General features: G+C 41.3%; 1 protein-coding gene across 1 annotated transcript; it reads left to right on the forward strand.

Moving 5' to 3' along the window:
• The first annotated feature begins 1,362 nt into the window (after positions 1-1,362).
• Positions 1,363-14,940, forward strand: LOC140856466 (uncharacterized). The gene is given in 6 exon segments (XM_073253807.1): positions 1,363-1,553; positions 1,556-1,834; positions 8,297-8,463; positions 8,575-8,874; positions 12,234-12,497; positions 14,342-14,940. Coding segments are annotated over 6 exon segments (1,533 nt in total). The 5' UTR covers positions 1,363-1,399; the 3' UTR covers positions 14,711-14,940.
• The last annotated feature ends 7,582 nt before the right edge of the window (positions 14,941-22,522 follow it).

Raw genomic sequence — 22,522 nt, forward strand, 5'->3', positions numbered from 1 at the left:
TAATCTCTTGTAACATAGCCAATTCCATGAGAACTAAAATGAAAAATACTATTTTCTTGTGTTTCCTTCTTCAAGTTTTTGGTGAGATGCACATTGGTTTGTTGCTCTTCTCTTGAATAGTCACCTACTTATTTCAATATTCTTTTGAAGAGTAAGGAGGAAGTAAGAAACTTCCCCCAGATAATGCTTTAGATTTGAAAATATATTATAGAGATAGAATTAAATTTTGAGTTAGCTAAAAGAACAGCACTGAAACTAAATACAAGACACACCAAGAATGTTACAGAGAAAACTGAAGTGCAATGCTTTTAAGGACAACCAATAATAGCAGGAATGGCACAGAGCCATCGGTCTGCAGGAACCAAAACAATGCTCCCTATTTTCCTTAACGACTCACCTCCACCTGATAAAGGTCAAGATCCCATCTCAAATCCTTCACAATTTCAAACTTGGTTCGATCATCTGCTAAGAACATGATTTTCCTCATTGTCTTAGTGTAATAGTTTGCCTCTACTTGGAAAATTATATGATTTTTCTCTTTCTACAAGCATCAGAGAATAACATAGGAAAGTATATCAAAAGTTCTTACTGAAATAATTAAATGCCTTGCATATCTCGATCTCCAACCGTGCCACAGGTCAAAAATGCTATTAGGAATCTGATCAATTTTGTAGAATGGGTATAGAGTAGTCTATACACTTTTAGAGTAGGGACAGTGAAATATAAAGTGATCTAATATCTCAGAAGAGTTGTAACAGAGGACATATCTACTAGGGCCACCTAGTCTTTTTTTCTATAAGACCTTAACAGTGAGAATTTTCTAATTATAGATTAACCATTTAGAGATTTTTATATTTCTCTGGAATCAGGAGCTTCTAAACACTCTTCTCCGGATGTGACTGGATCATATTTCAATATTCTTTTTGTTCATACCTTCCTATCACTCCTTTAAATTTGCTAAATTCCGTTCATAAAGTGTTCTCAAAATTACCACTCTTTGTTCATGATTCCTCCTAAGTGGTACTCAACATCTAAACTCATCTGAGATAAACAAATGTCACGATTTATTTTGATAATGTAGTCCAAAGATATTCAAAAATGATAAAGACCAGAAATTTTGAATGAAAATTAGTGAAGCATATAAAATATTAAAAATATGTTGACATATTTCTTGGTGTTGATCAATGTAACAATATAGATAAATTAACAAAAACTTCACAGCATTGATTTTAATAATTAAAATAAAATCTATCAAAATGATAATATGGTACTATCATAAACTATATTTAAAAATAAAATCTCAACCAATTATTAAATATCGTACAGCCGGTATCTTGAGATATACCGGTCCATACTGGTACATCTTGGGCCGAGATAAAACCCTAGTGACAGCCTCACTATGGACGATCCTCGCATTATCTTCGTCCAAACATACTCTCCCTCCATTACTATCAAAATGGTGGCGTCTGCGGCCTCCAAGGTGCTAACGGCGACAGTCGACTTCGTCACCTCGTCGACGTCTTCCCTCACTCACCGCCGCCCGTTGACGTGCTCGCGCCAGCGACGGCGGTGGCGGCTGCGCGCATCGTCCCCCACCCGCCGGACCTCGTGCGGTGGGTGCGGAGGGAGGGCGGTCTCGTCCACCCCAAGCTCAAAATAGCGGACCACCCCTCTCACGGGCTCGGCGTCGTTGCCACCGAGGAGATCCCCCAGGGGTCGGAGCTCGTCGTCCTCCCGAGCCACCTCCCCCTTCGATTCCGCCGAGACCCCGAGTCCGATGGCGGTGGCGAGGGTGCTGATTCCGTTCTGAACCAATTGGCTCGCCGAGTGCCTGGTAATTGGCTTTCCATCCCATAAGCTTTCTTCTATGGGTTTCGATTTTTGTTGCTTGTTAAAGTGTTTTACTGAATCCAATCATGAATCCAATCCTACACTAAGAAAGTCTGAAAAAGAAAAAGTATTCTGCGAATAATTTAAGCATTTTCTGAAATACAAAGAAGAGAGAAGGAACAATAGCGAGTTCTTTGCTTGAAATTTTATGTTTTTGTTTGAGAAACAGTTGGGTTCGTTTAATCTATTTGTTTGTTTGTTTTACGCTCAGTGGGAAAAGAGAGTCTTTTCCTTATGAGTTTTAAGAAACTAGGATCGGTTCTGCTTAGCTAATACAGAGGCAGTTGACTAAGGTCATTCGGCATGTGAAGCAATCAAAGTTCATTCTGATTGGCAGTCCATCGAATAATGGATGTGTTGTGGACCACTACCTTGGGCTCGACCAACTAGATCTTCAGGCATGGCCAGATAAGTAGGGGTCGGCTACAACTGTTTTAGAGGAGTTGCAAAGCATGGTCCTAGATTTGGTAGGTTATCTTGATCCGAGTTGACCACTTTGGAAAAATAATCTATCCGTGACTGCAAGAATGACAAATAAGAAGTCCTAACCACCACGGATACGATTATGCTCCAAATGAGAACCGTCATCTAGCCTTGTTTTAAATGGGAAAATATGATCCTCGCCGGTGCGATCCACATGCACTTTTCAGGAACGACCAATCCTCCCGACGTGTATGACTTTTGCTCCCCCTTTATAAATAAACGGTAAAAGAGGACCCTGGGTAAGCCTTGGCAAGGCCTCAAAATACTCTCTCCCTTAGTGTTCTCCAATTTTGGCTGACTTGAGCGTCGAGGTTCTCCATCGAAAAATATTTCCGGTCAGGGACTTTTTGCAGGTTCACTCCAATGCCTAGAGTTGTCCACCTCAATACTTCATCTCCAATCAAGAACCATCCCTCCTCGTTTTCCTCTGAGTTTTCGGCCAAGAAGCCCACCGCCTAGCTTTCATTCGAGGAGACTAGCTCCAACATCTTTGACTCGAAATTTGGCAGCAGTAGATTGTTGCTAGAGAAGGGTTTAAACTTTTGACCTTGTGATTAACAGTCACAGTCACATTTGGAGCTCATTTTGAGAGAGCACTTCATCATGAGGCTATAAAGAGGAGTTTCAAATGCCTCTCGCCGCTCCAATGGTGCATGACCCAATGATGCTCAACAAGAAGCTATCGTGCTCGAACCAGTCTAGGTGCCACCACCTCCTCAACCTGCTCTGATGGTTTTGAATGATCAGTTCAATAGTCTCGTCTAGTAGGTGCAGGTCCTGATTGCCGTAGTATAAAGAATGCAGTAGGTTGCTGTATCTCGACTTGCTCCAAAGGCTCCTTGTTGAGATCAAGCTACATAGGCGACATAGCATTCTCCTTCTCCTAGTCTGAGGTAGGGGAACAGTCAACATCGCCGTCTTGTGAACCCCGGCCAAGGACAACGTAAGCACTCACCGACCTTACGGTTAAAGGACTATATCTTGGGCAGCTTTTCTCCTCGACATCGAGAGCCCTACACTGTTTGGGATGTCGAGATTGAGAGGAGATATTAGGAGATGTAGTAGTGGATCGAAGTGCTGTAGGGCCAAACTTAGCAACAAAGAGTAGAGCTCGGCTTCAATACTGATCCTCTATTCTTTAGGAGGATCATGAATGAGCCACTTCATATTTTAAGATACCATAATTAGAATCGTACGATGGGACCACGGGTCCCGTCGATCACTTAGAGAGCTTCAAAGTTTTGATGCTGATTCATAAAACAATTGATGAAATTCTCTGTTGTGCATTCCCATCTACCTTAAGGAAGGCCATCTGATACTGGTACTAAAGTCTTCAGCTCGGCTCGATCAATTCTTTTAAGCACCTTGATCGATTGTTTGTAATCCATTTCGTCAGCTGCTGTCAATGGTGTCACGACTCGAATTCACTTGTCAGTATCAAGCAATGAGAAGGTGAGTCTCTTTAGGAGTATATCAATCGCTTCAATGCTGCGATTCTTAAAGTACATGATTTGGGCCCATTAATGGTTATGACTGCTCTCAAAGTTAGGTTGCTCAAGAATGATTTCTTTTCTCACTCGAGAAAAGGTATCCTAAAGACTTCGTTGAAATATTAGCAAGAGTAAAAAAAATATGTGAATGTAGAAAAGGCATGGACTTGACATGGGGAGAGCCCTAGCAATGAGCTTCGAGGAAAGAAAGATGACGGTGAGCACAAGAGCAGGGAATGCAAGTGTGAAGGCTGATGAAATGATAAAAGATCACATTGATGCCGGACACCTTGTGGTAATTGGACAAGGTCTTTGCTCAGACGTTGCTAATCTAGATCTCCATCTCAGAGATTCAACAACTATACTCCATTCAATGCACCTCAAGCTCAGATATTGATGGAAATAGAGCAGCAAGAAGAATTATCGAGGTCAAGGAGGATGACAGCCCTACCTCACATGCGGAATATTAAAAAATATAGCTGATATCATCAGGATCACGACCATGATATCGAAGAATGTCAGCAACTTAAAGATGAGATTAAGACACTCATCAGAGGGGACGACTGAGGTGGTATATCGAAGAATGGTTGAATAAGGGGGAAATCGAGTCCGAATCACCTTGGCTTGATGGGCCCTAGGAGAATAGGCATGTGGTGGGTGTGATCCATACCATCTTTGGGATTAGCTCAGCAATCTGACCTTAGAGCCCACCCGAGCCGAAAAGGAGAAGCAGAAGAAGCGGAAGATCGAAGACGAAGGACTCACTTTCTCTAATGCCGACCTTCAGAGAATAAAATATCCTCATGATGATCCTGTTGTAGTAATTTTGAATATTTCGAACTATGATGTATGCTGTATCTTAATTGATAATAGAAGCTCCATAGATATTTTATTTTCTGATGCTTTTGTAAGAATGGATTTGACTCATAATCAGCTGAGGAGAGTTGATTCTCCTCTAGTTGACTTTTTTGATAATGCTGTATCGATAGAAGGGGTCATCTCCCCTCGTAACTGTAGGATGAGTCCAAGATGGTCGACTATCCAGATTGACCTTTTGGTTATGAAAATTCCATCTGCTTATAATGCTATATTAGGTCAGCCATGACTAAATACCCTCTGAGCTATGGTATCAACCTATTATTTGCTGGTGAAGCTTCCCACTTCGCATTGGATCAGTGACGTCTGAGGAGACCAAGAGTTGGTCAAAGAATGCTACATGGCGACTTTGCGTAGCGAGACTCATGGAACCCCAGCCTATTGAAGAGTTTGATGTTTGGGACAAGCTAATGGAACAAAGAGGCAAGCCAATAGAGGATCTCATGCCAATTGTGTTAGAGGAATTCAACCCAACCAGAAAGTCTAGGTCGGCTCCAAGCTGAATGAGGACCACTGGCATCTCATCTCGTTTCTTCGATCCAATGCGGATGTCTTCGTTTGGTCTGCCTCGGACATGCCAGACATAGATACAAAATTTATTGTCTATTATTTGAATGCAAACCCACAACATTGTTCTATCAAGCAAAAGAAGAGAAGCTTCACACCAGAGCGATAGAAAGCCATAGAAGAAGAGGTAGACAAACTTTTGAAGGCCAACTTCATCCGAGAGGTAGACTATGCCGAGTGGTTGGTCAATGTGGTGCTGGTCAAGGAGATAACAGGAAGTGGCGCATATGCATTGACTATACCAACCTAAATAAGGTGTGCTGCAAGGATAATTATCTGCTATCTTGGATCGGCCAATTGGTGGACGTACGTCGTATTGTCAACTCTCCTTCATGGATGTCGTCTCCGACTACAATCAAATCCATATGACCATCGAGGACGAGGAGAGGATGACCTTTACTATTGATAGGGGTCTTTTTTTGTTACAGAGTCATGCCTTTCGGACTAAATAATGTGGGAGTGACTTATCAGAGGCTTGTCAACAAGGTCTTCAAAGAGTAGATTGGGAGGAATATGGAGGTGTGACATGCTCGTCAAAAGTTGGGTTGTTGAGCATCACATTATTGATCTCGAAGAGACTTTCATAATATTACGACGCTTTCATGTGAAGCTAAATTCCAACAAATGTGCCTTCACGATCATCTCTGGCAAGTTTTTTGGCTTTATGGTATCGTAGCACGAGATTAAAGTAAATCTAGAGAATATTCGAGCATTCCAGGAGATGACTCCATCAAGGACAGTCAAAGAAATACATTTCACAGGAAGAATTGTGGCTCTCAATAGATTCCTCTAAAGGTTGGCCGAGAAGAGCTTATTCTTCTTCGGGGCTCTTAAGCGGACGAAGGACTTTCAGTGGACGAAAGAATGCCAAGTTGCATTTGATGAGTTGAAGAAATATCTCAGCTCCCCACCATTTCTCAGCAAATCAGAGTTGGATGAGGTTCTATACTTGTATCTTGTGGTCTCTCCTCAAGCAGTCAACTTGATGCTCATCTGACATGGTGCGTTGCAAAAATCTGTATATTATGTAAGCCGAGTCCTCCACGAAGCTGAGATCAGATATGCAAAGCTGGAGAAAGTGGTCTATGCGCTCGTGATCCTAGCGAAAAGGTTGCACTTGTACTTCTAACCGCATACAATCGTTATCCTCACCAACCAACCAATCAATCAGATTGGTACTCCATCGAACTGAGACCTCAGGTCGGCTAGCTAAATAGGCCATTGAGCTTGGAGAGTTTGATGTAAAATATCTCTCCAAGCCATCCATCAAGCCTCAAGTATTGGTAGATTTTATTTTGGAGTGCACTATTCTTGCAGAGGAGGAATCCACATCGAAACTCAAAGCTAGGAAACCTGAGGAATGCTGGGTTCTCCACGTTGATGGTTCTTCCAGTGCGACAGGGTCCAGGGCCAGGCTAATCTTTCCTGTCCGGATGGTGTAGTTGCTGGATATGCTTCGTGCTTCGAATGTAAATCCTTGAACAATGAAGTCAAATATGAGATCTTGGTGATCGGACTTAAAATTGCCAAGGAGTTGGGAATCCGACGTCTGAGGGTTTATAGTGATTTATAGCTCATCATCGGCCAAGTATGGGATGAATATGAGGCATGAGAACCTAACATGTTTAAGTACTTGCAGAAGGTAAAAGACCTCACATCTGATCTTGCATCCCTAAGCATTTAGTAAATCCTGAGGTTCGAGAATGCTAGAGCTGACTTCTTATCAGAATTCATCACCATGGGAGTTGCTGACCTCAAAAGGAACTCGTATGTGAAAACTCTGGATAGCCCAAGCATCAAAGAGGCCTCCGTGATGCAGACTGATCATTAACCGAGCTGGATGGATCCAATCATTCAATTTTTAGAGGATGGAACTCTACTCGCTGATCGTGAGGAGGCTAGAAAGTTGAAACATCAAGCATCCCGATATCTGATGTATGAGTGAAAGTTATACAAGAGGTTCTACTTGTTGCCATTGCTCCGATGCCTCCGTCCATTAGAAGCAAATTATGCCCTTTGAGAGGTTCATGAAGGTATTTGCGATAACCGGAGGGCAGAGCTCTTGCTTATAAGGTATTGCGACAAGGCTACTTCCGGCTGACACTATAGTCGGACATAAGTGACTTAGTGCGAAGATGTGATTAGTGCTAGAGGCATGCTAATATCCAATACTAGCCTTCGACTCCCTTAGCGTTGATTACGATGCCTTGGCCCTTTGTCCAATGGGAGATGGATATCCTCGGATCCTTTCCGGTTATGGCAGCATAAAAGAAGTTCTCGGCTTGTCTTCCTTCAAAACAGAATATAGCATTTTCCCTACCATCTATTATGGTAACTCTCTTGGCTAGAGTGGTAGTTGAACCAAATTGTTAATGAAGCATTAGAACTAGGCTTGATAATGGGCTCATTCAAGCTCCTTTTTTTAGTAAGAGCCAATCTCAGGTTCCACGTTTAGATTTGGCTACCAAAAAAGCTCATAATCTGAGTGCAGACTTTAGTTGGGTCGAAATAAATAAATGCCTGAGCTCGGCTTGATGTTTGGCTTGTTCCCTTGGCTCACCAAATAAGCTTAAGCAACTATAGATAAGCTTAAAAAAAAAAAAAACTTAGAGCTAAGTTTGAATACCTTGCTCGGTTGCTTATATGTTAGAGGCAAGCCCAAATACCTGAAAATAACAATATCTATGCAATTAGACATGAACATCCCTTATGCCATATCATTCATTCATTGGAGGAAATCACTTGTTCCTCAGAGTTGAAAATAGACCGCAAAGAGCATCATAACTTGTTCTTGAAGATCTCATATGGCTACATTATTATTAGATAGAAATGTGCTTGCAAGAATGTTCGATTGCATTTGAGAATGTGCTGGGCCTCATGCTGTCAAATCTTTCTGGCTCAGTTTAGCCTGTGACATTCTATTTTGCGAATTAGGCTATACTGAGTTTTTAGTAAGAAGTAAATTGGAACCTGTGGGGAGTATGTGACAGAGGAACTATGGGCTATGAGATTGGGCTTGAGGCTTCTCCAAGAAAGGGCAACAGTTGGTTCCTTTTGGTGGCCATATATCAGCAATTTGCCAGAAGCTTTCAGTGTTCCTATTTTCTTTTCCAGGGAAGACATAAAGAACCTGCAATATGCTCCTCTTCTTCACCAGGTTGTATGTTAATTTAGTTACTTTCTTTTAGATGCTGATTGTTGTGCAGAAATCTGTCCAAAATCTTGAGTTGATTTATTTATTAACAATCACGTTTAAATACCATTTCAGGTAAATAAGAGGTGTCGCTTTCTTCTTGAGTTTGAGAAAGAAATCAAGATTATGCTTGAAGATGTGGCTTTGCAAGATCATCCTTTTGGAGGTCAAGATGTAAATGCATCTTCCCTTGGCTGGGCCATGTCAGCAGTTTCTTCTAGAGCCTTCCGTTTGCATGGGGAGAGCCTTCCTAACGGCAAAAATGCAGACATACCTATGCTGCTTCCACTCATAGACATGTGCAACCACAGCTTTCAGCCAAATGCTCAAATTGTTCAGGAACAAGATATAAACAGCCCAAATATGTCAATAAAGGCAAGTTCTTTAAATATAGTCTACCCTATAGAGGTTTTGCTTTTATATGGTTTTATGGATAGAAATTGCTTCCTTGATTTCAACTTCCAAAATACCACATATCAATCTTGTCTCGGCCAAGTATCTGTGTGGTACGGTTTGTATCATGTGAAGTGCTAGCAAAATGTGTCGATCTATATGCTCTCATGTTAGGTGATATGCCTTTGATACAGCTTATTTTGGCCTTCATGCGTTTCATTTTTCTTATACTTTATTGTCTTGATATTTTTCTTGGCAAGAAATATGGTAAGTATTGCTTCAAGTTCCTTCCCTAGTCATGGTTTTTTGGATGTCTCCAGAATTCTGTATATTTTGCTACCTTATTAAATAACATTACATATCCTGCAATTAAAAATATGTTGAAAAGTGAAAACACATATATGCATTATTGACGATTGAAATGCAGTCAGGTTGATCAACATCATTGAATTAATGAATATTATGTTTTCAATTTGATGACTTCTAGGAAATCATTTTCTTTGAACGTATAACATCTGTTGAATTAATGGATTTCTACATTTAATTTAATGAACCATGCTAGTTTGAATTTCTTGGAAATCATTGATGTAACATTAATAGTTGAAATCATTTCCTATGGTTGGTTTTCTAAATTTAATCAAATGCAAAAACACATATTGGACATAACTTGGAATCAACTAATTTTCCTTGATATTAATCTTGTTTCCGTTCCAATCAAGGCTTTTAGATCTTCCAATAATAAAACTCCCACATTGGTTTTTTCCATTAAACACTAAAAGGTCAAATTTTTTAAAGAGTAGAAAAAGGGTGTAGCGAGGAATTTATAAAGTTAGAATGCCTTCTTGGCCCAAAAAATTTGATGTTCCTTGCTTTAATCCTGTAGAAATTGCATCAAAAGGATTGCTGGCTTCTCGCTATGCTTTTTCTTACCTTAAAATGATGGAAAACAAGCACTGTTGTTGCTGTTGTTATTTTTATTATTATTGTTGGTTTTGTTACTATTTATTATTATTATAATCATCATCATCATCAAGGATTTAGGTCCTAGCAGGACGTCTCATGGGATTTCGGGATGGGGTACCATTTCATGTGTCAGAATAGGGCCATCCTGCCGGTGTCCCGGCATCTTGATTAGAACATCTTGGAACATCCCTTGTCCCAAGTGTCGGGACGAGGCGGGACGGCGTGACGTCCTATTCCATGAGAAAATTAGGACAACCTCGCCTACGGGATTTAAAATCTTGATTATTATTATCATCATCACCATCATCATCATCATTATTAGAGCATTAGGACGATAGAAATGTGAGTTGAAGTTTGGGTGAGGGTGGGACTTAAACCCTAACCCAAATGCTTGGTACCAATCTATATAGGCTTTACCAATTGCTCTAGTTGGCACCCTCACGGACTAGTACTTGGCAGTAGCACTCGATTCAACATCGAATTGAATCAATATGGGTTGGCTGGGTCTTGATGTGCCTTAAGTTGGGTTGGTTTGCCACCAGTTTGCAAGATAATGGGTCACATGTGCCCCCTCACACCTGTATTGGCTTTTGAGCATATATGCTAGATGCCAATTTCATGCTTGTAAGATGCACCAACTAGTCCGGGGCTGCTATGAGGAGAATTTCAGACCTTTCTAGAATCACACGCCTATGTTAGTTTGAGATCAGTATCTTGTGTTATGGTCTCGTTCGTTCAATGTCTCATTTTCAGAGACTTTTATGATTTGCATCGTTCAATTGCAAAAATAGTCTCTCCACATGCGGGGCTAAGGCTGCGTACATCTGAGCCTCCCCACACCCCACAATGGTAGGAGCCTTGTGCATTGGGCTATCCTTTTATTTGCCATTGCATTGTTTAATTCTATAGAATCAATAACCTTTGTGCTTGATTAATAGTTTTATCACATTTTTGTAAAGTTCACATCCACTTGAGACACTCTGCTGTGATAGTTAGACAGCCCAATGATCTTAGGATTAATTTTGTCCAAATTAGTATTGGTGATTCAACAATCAACTTAGTTTTCCCCTTTGTATTTGTTAACCTATATATTCAGTAAATGAATTTCTGCTTTATATATGTATGAGTGCGTGAGAGTGGGAGAGAGAGAGAGAGGGGGGGGGGACCGCACTACCTCACCACTAGCTTTTGACCAAACATCCTAATGGTACAATATGCATATGATCTGCAACAATAACAAAAAGTAAAAAAAAGAAATCACTTATGCTAGAGGTTTCTTGCATATACATCTTTTATCACTATATGTAACTAATGGAAAGGAAAGGCTTGCTAATTGCTTCTAATAGTAGTTTAAAATTCTTGGAACACGTCAAATGGTGTGGTTTTTCTATTTATACGACTGACTATATGATTTAACTTTTAGTCCTATCTTGTTTGGTTTATTTTGTTTTAAGTTGATGTACATGTAAGGATTCGCTCAGAATATTTGACTTTAGTTTTGGGTACCTTTGATAATGTAAAATGACCAGGAATCTTAATTTCAGTTGGCCACCATGTAGTTTTTGATAGAGTTCAAGTTCAAACTCTGATGATAGCAATGAGCTTATATCTCTTAGTCTCTCATATCCTGTGTAATTTGACACTCCAGTTCCATTGGTATGGATCATTTTTATTTTTCTTTAAGATATTCTAGATATGATACATTATGATCAGTGTTCAGATTCTCAACTAAATGTATTCCATGTCCTTTCAACTAATAGAATTTGGGTTCAAAGTCTGATGATTGTAGCTTCTCTCTCTCATATGCATGTGCATATGCATGCATGTTTCCTCGGTTTTGTCTGTGTGGGACAACTCTTTGATGGATGGTGGCATGTGCAAGTGATCCAGTGTTACACTTTTCCCTGATGCCATCATTTTGCGGCAGCGATGACACAAAGAAAGCGGACAGAAGATGACCAGAAGTAAAATTTATTTTTGTATTTTATTTCTTTTTTGTTTGCTGTGTAACATTGTTCAAAACCTTGGCCAACTCAACATCTGCAGTGGCCAAAACCTTTGCCAAGGGGCTTGTACCACTAGAACATATGTAATTTTTGTGCCACGTTATTTGGTTGATAGAAGTGAATATGTTCACACAGATCATTCTATTATGTCCTTTTGCATAAAGATTTATAAATTTCAATATAGAGATGCAAAAATTACATTTGTATCTTCCCCCGATTTTTTTTTTTTTGGGGGATACTCATGGATGTTGCCAAAATAGATATTGAGATTGTGTTTTTAGCCTTCTGAAATGGCAGAATAGTTGCCATGAATAATGAAACGCAATTTAACATTTTCCTTGGAGTTGAATAATTGATTTGCAACATGCACAGGTTGTCGCAGAAACACCCATCGAGCAAGATACTCCAGTAATGCTGAACTATGGTTGTTTAAGCAATGACCTTTTCCTTCTTGATTATGGTTTTGTGATTCCATCAAATCCATTTGACTATGTTGAACTAAAGTATGATGGAACTCTTCTCGATGCTGCTAGCATGGCTGCTGGAGTTTCATCCCCCAGCTTTTCATCTCCCAACTATTGGCAGAAGGAGATTTTATCCCAGTTAAATTTGCAGGGAGATCAGGCCCTGCCCAAGGTTTCCTTCTGAACTCTTAATTCCACTTGCTTCAAATCGGTTTAATTGAAATAGGCCAATAATACCCAAGATGATGCAACTTTATTATTTCTTTTCCCTTCACATGCAAATGTGTGTCAGTGGTTATGGTCCAAACAATTCTTTCGAACAATGATATGATACCGGCTGCTAATGTGTAATATCTGTGTGTGTGTATGAGTGATTATGATTCAAACAGTTCTGTTGAACAATGATATGAATCTGTAGTACTTATCATGTGTGTGATCTGAATCTGGGCTACTACTGTGTAATGCATGTGTGTGTGAAGTTATGATTCAAATAGTTCTGTGAAACAATGTCATGAATATGGGATGCTTATATTGTAAATGTGTGTGTTTGTGTAATGTTATGGTTCAAACAGTTCTGTTGAACAATGATATGAATATGGCGTAGGAATATTGTAAATCTATCTTTAACTAGAGCTTTTTGCTTTTAAACTAATGCTAGGACTGCTGGATGTTGGGCCAAAAGTATGGGGAGAAACATGCTTCAAAGAACATGAGGAAATACAGCTTGAATATACCTAATTATATCTCCTTCATGCATAGGAGATTTACATTATGCCTTTATTCACTTTAATTTTGTCACCTTCCTAAAATGCATACAGAATACTTGTTCAAAACTATCTCCTAGTAATTCTGGAAACCAAATATCAAAATGCTTGAGAACCAATTTATGGAATACAATTCACGTAGCAAGTAATAAATATAATATTTATATCCTTCCTGAATTAAAGTTTTTTTTGTGACTCCTTTTGATGTCATGATGATGGAGAAGATCATTCCAAATTCGTTGTTACTTGTTATGGTTTTGGTAATGATGCTCTAACCATATATGCTATACCTTGGTTCCTTTGCAATAAAACTTAAAAACACTTGAAAACTCCTCATCTAATCCCATGCTGAGTCTTTGACTCTGGATATTCTGAATCCATAATGACTGAAGTGCAAAAGATTCATAGTTGGAAATAGTGGGGCAGCTTGACAATAGCTTTCCACTGAGTTCTCGTGTCTGAAATAACAAGTAGCAAATTGCCAAAGGATCCTGCATCAACAACCCAAAGAACCTGCAGGATTTCTTACTACTGTGAGGCTCTCATTGCACCATCCCGGCTTCAGCTTGTGTCAACCAATTGATCAATTGGCTTGACCAACTACAGTTTTGCCAAAATTAACTAATTGACTGTTTGTTCTATTTTTAGTTTTTCTTTGAAATAGTGAGCTTTCTGCTCTATAACATAGAAAACTCTCAGAAAAGACTGATTCTCATCGATTGAGCTCTCATGTATTCACCTCCTCACTTGTACCATGATGGTATGTACCTAACCTTGCAGATGGAAAGTGAATTAGTCGTACCATTATTTGCTGTCCTTCAAACCTTGAGAACTATAAACATTTCAGGCTATGGATATAACCTATGAAAGTTCTTTGCTATGAATAAGTATTGAACCTGAGAACATATTTGGGAAGGATTGTTGTAAGTTTATATTAGTGGCTTAGAGCAACACAATATGCTACATTCTTCTATAATACAATTAAATTGATTTTTTCCTTCTAATTACAAGCTTTTTTTTTTTTTTTTGTGTGCTTTCCCTAGGAGTTATCTATGCCTTCGTAGCCTATTAAATGGAAATCAGACAGTAGCCTTCGTTTTGTTGTCCGCAGACCTGTGGGCTTATGCCTGTTTGCTGGTTGTCATAAATATTTAACATCAGAATATCTTTTTAAGCAACCACATTATTGCTTTGCAAAGTCTATGTGCGTCATTTGGTTTTTGAATGCTTTCAATCTTTTGTTTCTTTTCAGGTAAGCTTGGGGGGTCCTCAATTGGTAGATGGCCGCTTATTAGCTGCCCTACGAGTACTTCTTTCAAATGACAAGGAAACAGTACAAGGGCATGATTTGAACGCTCTAATGTCATTATCAGAGGAAGCTCCTTTGGGAGTGCCCATTGAAGTGGCTGCTCTCCGAACTGTTATTGCCCTATCTGTCATTGCACTCGAGCACTTCCCAACAAAGATAATGGAGGATGAATCCATTTTGAAAAAAAAGCTTTCCAGTTCAAAAGAACTGGCCATCCAATTTAGGATGCAAAAGAAGTTGATGATCATAGATGTGATGCGAAAGCTTACTAAAAGAGTTAAGATGCTGTCAGAGGAAAAGTCCACTGCCTAAAGTTAGTCTTTTTCGTGACTGGCTTTATTCATTTTTTTAATATGAATGCCCCACATTATTCATATAACTCTTCTTTTTCAGAAAACTACCATGAATTAAGCTTTTTATGTAATTGTTGCTTCCCATGTTAACTTGGGCAGTTCTATCATTCCAAACAGCAAATTATAGACATGCTTTCAGGATTGTGTTATTCTATGTATCAGAAAAAAAATTGTACTATTCTACCTTTAGCTCTTCTTACAACATTTAAGGACATTGGATTCAGGTGACGTATTGTTGTCTCACTTAGAAATATAGAGTTTTGAGATGTTAAAGCTCCAGAAGAACGTTAGAAATTGTTGGGTCTATGGGAACACTGTAATAGGCTGTCATCAGAAGTGTAACAGTTTTCTGATAAATGGCAATTTAACAAATCAGAAAACCAAATTTTGTTCTTTTCAACCCGTTCTCAGGGAATTAAGATATCCAGATATGATGTGTTAGAGGCATGCCACCTCTTTACTTCTCTATTTCTTATCTTTTGCAGTTGACGGTATTGTATGTAGTACGAGGTCCAAATATGTATGGGTCGATCAAAGATTCTAAATTCTTTCTCTTGACATGCCTAACCAATTTTAATTATATACTATTGTTATATTTTCAGTCAGAAGGAAACTGGAAAGTTTCTTCTTTTGTTGCTGAAACAAGGGAACGGGAAAAGTTGCAGGGTAATCTAATAAGTCTCGTTATTATGTTTCGAAAATGTATGTAAGTAGAGAGCGAATGTTACAGTTCCAGCGACATCAATCTGAAAGGATGACTGCTCTCTAGAAATTTTTCTTTTTTCCTTGAGAAAGGATTACTTTTGTGTGGTGTTCGGAGTATAATCTTCACTTCAGAAGCAAAGAACATCAAAACATATCAAGGGATCAAATGAAAGCAAGAAAACCAAGATGGCTCATATTCACATAGGCTAGAAGAAAACCAAACATAAATAGATTAAGGAAAAAAAAAGCCTAGAAAGTGATCATGAAAGGCATCAACTCCCGTGAGAAGCAATCTCTGAAGTCATCATCCTTTTCTTTACAGCCTACATACGCAGTCATGCAAAGGCACCACCACTATGGCCCTCCTACAAATTTACAGGAAAAGGCAAAACAAACTCTAGATGAAATCTTCTTCCACTTCTAGTCTTCTCCCATGCAAGCTTTCAACATGTTCAATCCTACTCACTCTCCAACAGCGATCGCTCGGCCTGCCTGCCCCAACGGCGACCTCGAGAGCTGCCTTGTGAGGTCCCGAAAGATGGGTCTCGTCTCGAGAACCCGAGGCTGCAGCTGGTCCTTGATCTTCTCATCCTCTTGCATGATCCTCCTCACTTGGCTGTGGATTGGAACATGGTATCCCTTCCTCAAGCTCTCCTTCTCACCTCTCATGTTTTGCTCCATGTTCTCCATTCCAAGAGAGCCAAGAGAAAAGAATACTCTCATGCCAAGGCCACCTTCTCCCAATCTTCTCTGTCTCCCCTTTATATATATGCTAAACAAAGGCCAAGGGGAGGAGGGGCATGATTTGCATGTAAGGACCAGGCAGGAAGGGAAGTTGGGTGGGAAACATCTTTATACTTTGATCGGTTGGAGACGGCTACTTTTGAACCGTTGGGGAAAGGAATAGTGTGGCTCAACCATCTTTGATTAAACAAAGACCACATACCTTAATCTCTTATGCCTCGTCAAATTATTTAATTAAACAATTAAATAAAAGAAAAGGTTGGACTAGAGCATGAGTGCACTCATGGAAACTCATTTTGAAAAGAGCATACATGATCAAATATAAAGAAAGATCCAATGCCAATCTCATTCAACCTTGATGCTTCATAAAAGACCTCCTTAGAAGGAGGTTTAAGATTTTCTTTCTTCCTCTTAGATGTCCAGGTTTGAGTAGTTTTCGACTTGGACCTTTTAGTGGAGGAATTCAATCTGGGCTGAATTGGACCATGGATTTTTTGACATCTGGCTCCATGGGAGGGGTTGTTGGATTAGGTAGTTTTGCTGGTCAATATATTGAACCCTTCTTGGTTTTGCTCCAGGGAGGAAACAATGGCCTTCAAACGCTGCGGCCGGTGTACCAGATGACCAAACATTTGTCCTAATCCTTGGCAAGGGGAAAACGCTTCTGATTTGGGTGATATCGTGACATCTTTCTATGGTTATCTTCTTTCAAGTAGAGACAAAACTGAAGGAAAAGTTGATACATTATACATCAGTTTTGCTAAATATGTGCCAGAAATATTCCCTATTGATATGTCGAATACTAATATTTTAGAGCAACATCAATTATGAATACTTTGTAATTGACTATCTTATTTTTGCACATGTAACACATGAAGCAATTAAGATAGTGAAGTGTGAGCCTCGAAAAATTGATTATTTTACCCTTCCGACTTGCAACTATGAGGCATGAGTGTGCCTGAGTTGTGTCAACTGTTAATTTTGGACACTGGATAAAATCTGCTACAGAAAGAAGATTTTTGTAAATCCAAATGTTTAATAAAGTGATAGATAAGGGGGTCACTTACAATATATTCTAACTTGCAACCTATAATTCTAAATTGCAATTTTAAGATTTGAAAGAAAAAAATTTCAACTTAAAATTTTAGGTTAAAATAGTAAAATTACTAATTCATCCATTAAAAGTTAAACCCTAAAAAATCAGTCCTCACAATTCAATGTAATTCAATTTCAAAGGAGCAAGAGAAGAAGACCAAAACAAACTCATAATTTATAATAGCCATCCACATACAGACCTCAAGCATCCATACAAACAACGCATTTGTGTTTGCGATAAACATTCAAATCTTGCTTTCTGCATCTTTGCCAGCATTTGCATTCTTAGAAAAGACATATCTTGCAAGCTTATCTCATGTATGCCTTTAGGTCATTATTAGCCCAAATAATATATAAGCATTAATTAAAAAATTAAATAATCATGAGAACACTGGTTGCCTATAAATTAATTAGCAGCCCTTAGTGAAGAAAAGTGCATTTTCATGAAAGGATGTTTATCATGACTTTGTTCAGGTCAAGGCTTGATCCTCTGCAATATAATAAGGGAAATTTTTTAAATAATTCTTAAGACCTTCTGAGTTACCTATTGGACACAAAGCCCCTCACAGTTTAGTTCTAGAATCCACTTGCCATGCCTTTGTGCTGTAAACTTCTCCAATATATCACAGCTATATGGTTCTGAATCTTGAGCCAGTGACATCCTGTGAAGCAAGTTGGGCAAAGCAACCTCCCACCAGCTCACTAGAAGATAGACCACCATTTTAAAAGGGAAAAAAAAAAATAAAAAATTTAGAAGAAAAATGCTTCAACTGTGCAGAAATCTAAAACCACAAAGTTATACAGTTGCTTCCTTTAGAAAATGTTACACAGTTTATGCTATTTTACTACTGGTCCTCGTTATTATGTCTGACACTATAGGATGTAAGCATCAGTTGCTTCTTCACCATGTTGTGCTTATATTTTGATGCTGACATTTTTGATAATAAATTCATGCTAAAATGCTGACACTGGATGTAATTAATCAAACAGTTGTTCAAAGTAAATGGCATGTGTTGACTTGGGAAGCAGGTTCATGACAAGAAAGCTAATCAATCTGATGACTTCCTTGGTGACCTATGTGTGACAAGAAAGCTAATCAATCTTTAAATTAGCTTCATTGTTTCTACATGTTATCCAAATTCGTTTTGCCTATATGTGAATTGGATGATGTAGATAAAATTCTATTTGTTGAAACCCCTTTTACAAATCAGGTGACCTATGTTGAATATCCTTGTAAATTATGCATGTTTTGAAAATATTGAATGTTAGGAAAATTATGTTTGAAAATAGTTGGAGATATCATAAAAATTATGAATACTTGGAAATTAGCAATTGAACAAGTTATGAATATTTTGAATGGGATATATATACATTCACGACTCTTAGCTTGACTATGTTTTGGCAATGACTATTTTAGGACTTGCATTACCTTGGTCTGTTCCATGGCATATAAATGCAGCATTATGATCCTATTGTAGGGTGTATTGTTGGGAGGAATTTGAGATTTGCCATCTATGATCGAAATCGTGAACAAAATTAAATATAGTTTTGAATGTGAACTTTAGAATGCAAACTTAATTTTCATAAAATTATGTTATTTCACTACATGATTTGTCGAGTTAAATTTTTTTGGTCCAACTAATTATAATAGATTGTTATTTCCTGTCAAGCTCATTACCTTTATTTTTTTTTTCTTTTGGATCTAGTGACTTAAAAATTCGTGGGATACTATCTTTTGGGAGTGCAATTAGAGCAAGGCCAATGATGTACATAGTATATATAGGCCTAACTTTGTTAGTTTGTTCATTAGATTTACTTGAGGACTATGAGAAAATATGTTAAGTACCTGAAGTGTAGATTTGTAACTCCCGTGAATTATTTTATTTGTTGTTTTGTTGATCTGCATCAATATATCAAATATTTTATTTTGAGTGGTTACCTATTTTGATATATACTACTGTATTTTTATAACTTATATTGTCATTAAATTTATATTAAATTCATTAGCATGTCAAAGTCTTGCATACTTATAGGACCGATATTTGTAAGTGCTCAGTAGCGATCATGTCCTCTGAATCTTGTTTTTGGATCAGGGGTGTGATAGGCTCGTTGTTTGGTGACTATAAATAAAGAAGTTTCTTGCCCTGTGATTGTACATACTTGTGCTTAGGGTTGGCAGCGACTTTATATCCATTCTTGAAGCCCTTCAAAGATGAGCTACCTACACACACACACACACACACACACACACATATATATATATATATATATATATATATATATATATATATATATATATATAACATCATTGAGACCACAAATCCGGACTAGTCTAACAAGCAGCTTGTGGATCTACCGTGGTCCGTCCAAATATCAGACCCACCTAATGTTTTAGACCACTTTTAGTTCTCCATGGTGCAGGTACACAGTATTGTTGAAACAAATCATGACTCTAGAAGATGGACTATTGTTGTATTGACAGGTCAAAATGCTACATGCAACTTTAAATAGAGTAATATATAACTTCTTGTTGGGGAATACCCGCCGACCGACCGACTGCCGGAGGGCCCGACCGACTGCCGTAGGGCCCGACCGACCGGAGGGCTCGACCGACCCGACCGCCCGCTCGCCTGGCGGCCTGACCGCCTCCGTTGGACGACTCCGACTGGCCGATAGGTCGACCGATCGTCGGTCGGTGCGACCGACTGATGGATGCCATCAGCGGCTAACCGCCGGCCGTCCAACGGCCCATCGCCGACTGGGGGTATGTCGGGCGTATCCATCCCGACCGACTGAACCTCGAGGTTATATGGCCGACTTACATGAAGCTCGCCGACCGATGGAGGGGCCCGACACCACTCGGCTGGCTACCGACTTTAGGTCGGTCGGCTCCTCCAACCACCGTACAGCCGCCAGACGTCGTCAGCTCTGACACGGACATGCGGCACAGTTACCTAGGGGTATTGTCCCGCCGAGAGCCGGGTCAACCCTGGTGATTAGACGGCTACACGGCGACATGATGTTTTCACGGCGGCTCTGACAGCCCACAGTGAGTTGACAGTTCTTCACTTGTCCGCGCCATTAATGACGGCGCCATACCTAGCTCCATTATATATACCGGGGAAGGCAACAGTGCAAAGGATCGATCCGCTCCGTCTCTCCCAAAAACGCAGGCTCGCTCCTCCCTCTCTCTCTCTCTCTCTCAGAGCTCTCTGTCTGCATTTCACTGTTGCCCAGTCACCTCTCTGACTTGACCGTCGGAGGGTCCCCGTCGGAGCCGCCTCCGGTCAGTGCGGACCTCCTTTTGCAGGTGCATGCTTCCCGGCGATCGGACGACGAGGCGATTGGCCGCAACAGATTGGCGCGCCAGGTAGGGGACAGCATGACAAAGACAAGAGCTCAACGATCGAGAATCACTGGGTCGGCAAGGCGCTCTTCCCGCCGGGAAGAGGCCTCCCCGCCACCACCGGCGGCGGAGCCTAGCTCTCCGCGCCCTGCAGTGACCACGGAGGCGCAGATTGCGGCCATCGTACGGCAGATGACCGTACTGACCGACGCAGTCAAAAGCCTCCAGCAGCAACCGGCGGCCCGACCTATGCCTTCCAGGAGCAGCCGCCGACGACCGCGCCGATCCCTGTCGCCTCCGTGCGAGCGCCCCCAACAGCGCTCCCACGGAGAAGAGGAGGGACGACCACGGCGCGACGACCGACGGTCCCAGCGGCCCTCTCCTTCCCCGTTGGAACGGGCAAGGAAGGAGAAGCGGCCGCGCACACCGTCGGCCTCTCCCTCAGAATCTTCCGGAGGCTCCACCCCTGGGGTCTCCCAGCATCGACGAGCGGACGACTACGAGCGACGGTTCGAGGAAATTGACCGCCGACTCGCCCAACTGCAGATGGACGGTCAGAGGTCTTCGAACGACGTCGACTTCCAGACCGCCCAACCTCTCTCCCGACTGGTCCTCGACGAGCCGATTCCCAGTCGGTTCAAGATGCCGCACGTGGAGCCATACGACGGCTCCACCGACCCAGTCGACCACCTCGAGAGCTACAAAGCTCTCATGACGATTCAAGGGGCAACCGACGCTCTTTTCTGCATCGGCTTCCCCGCTACGCTCCGCAAGGCTGCCAGGGCTTGGTACTCCGGTCTTCGATCGGGCAGTATCCATTCCTTTGCGCAGCTCGAGCACTCGTTCGTGGCCCATTTCAGTACCAGTCGGAAGCCGCCGCGAACATCGGACAGCCTTTTCTCCCTCAAGCAGGGAGAAAACGAGATGCTCCGACACTTCGTGGCGTGATTCAACGCGGCCACGCTCGAGGTCCGGGACCTCAACGAAGACATGGCTGTTTCAGCCATGAAGCGGGCCTGAGGTCGTCCCGATTTACTTATTCTCTGGACAAGACCCTCCCCCGAACATATGCAGAGCTACTGGAGCGCGCATACAAGTATATGCGTGCGGACGAAGGAGCGTCCGACCGACGCTTGGTCGAGCCCAGAGGTCCGAAGGAGAAGCGGAGAAAAGGTCGGGAACCCGCCGAACCAAGCAAGACCCCGACCAATAGTCGGCTTTCTCCACCCCGACAGATCCAAAAATCGCCCCATCGACAGACTCCGAGGCCGGTGCGTCCCAGGTATGACTCCTACACTCCTCTCTCCGCTCCCCGTGCGCAGATCCTGATGGAGATCGAGGGAGAAGAATACCTGCGACGGCCTCCGCCTCTGAAGGCAAAGGGCCTCGACCATCGGAAGTACTGCCGGTTCCATCGGAGCCACGGCCACGACACCGAGCGGTGCATCCAGTTGAAGGATGAGATCGAAAATCTCATCCGTCGGGGGTATCTCGGCAAATTCCGGAGGGGTCCGCCGACCCAACCGATTGCCGATCGACGCCCCCAGCCGACTGAAGAGGCGCCGACTAACCAGCCGACGGCCGGAGTCATCAACATGATCTCCAAGCGGCTGGGACCGGGGACGTCTACAGGAGGGGAGCCGACGAAAAGGCCATGCCCGGACGACGTAATCACCTTCACAGAAGACGACGTCCGGGGCATCCAGACTCCCCACGACGATGCTGTTGTTGTGTCGGCGACAATAGCCAATTATGATGTAAAATAAATTTTTGTTGATAATGAAAGTTCGACAAATATTTTGTTTTACTCGACCTTCTCCCGAATGCGACTGTCCACTGACCGACTTAGGAGGATCCCAGTGCCCCTGATCGGCTTTGCCG

Source organism: Elaeis guineensis, chromosome 3 (assembly GCF_000442705.2).
Source record: "Elaeis guineensis isolate ETL-2024a chromosome 3, EG11, whole genome shotgun sequence".
Lineage (NCBI taxonomy): Eukaryota > Viridiplantae > Streptophyta > Magnoliopsida > Arecales > Arecaceae > Elaeis > Elaeis guineensis.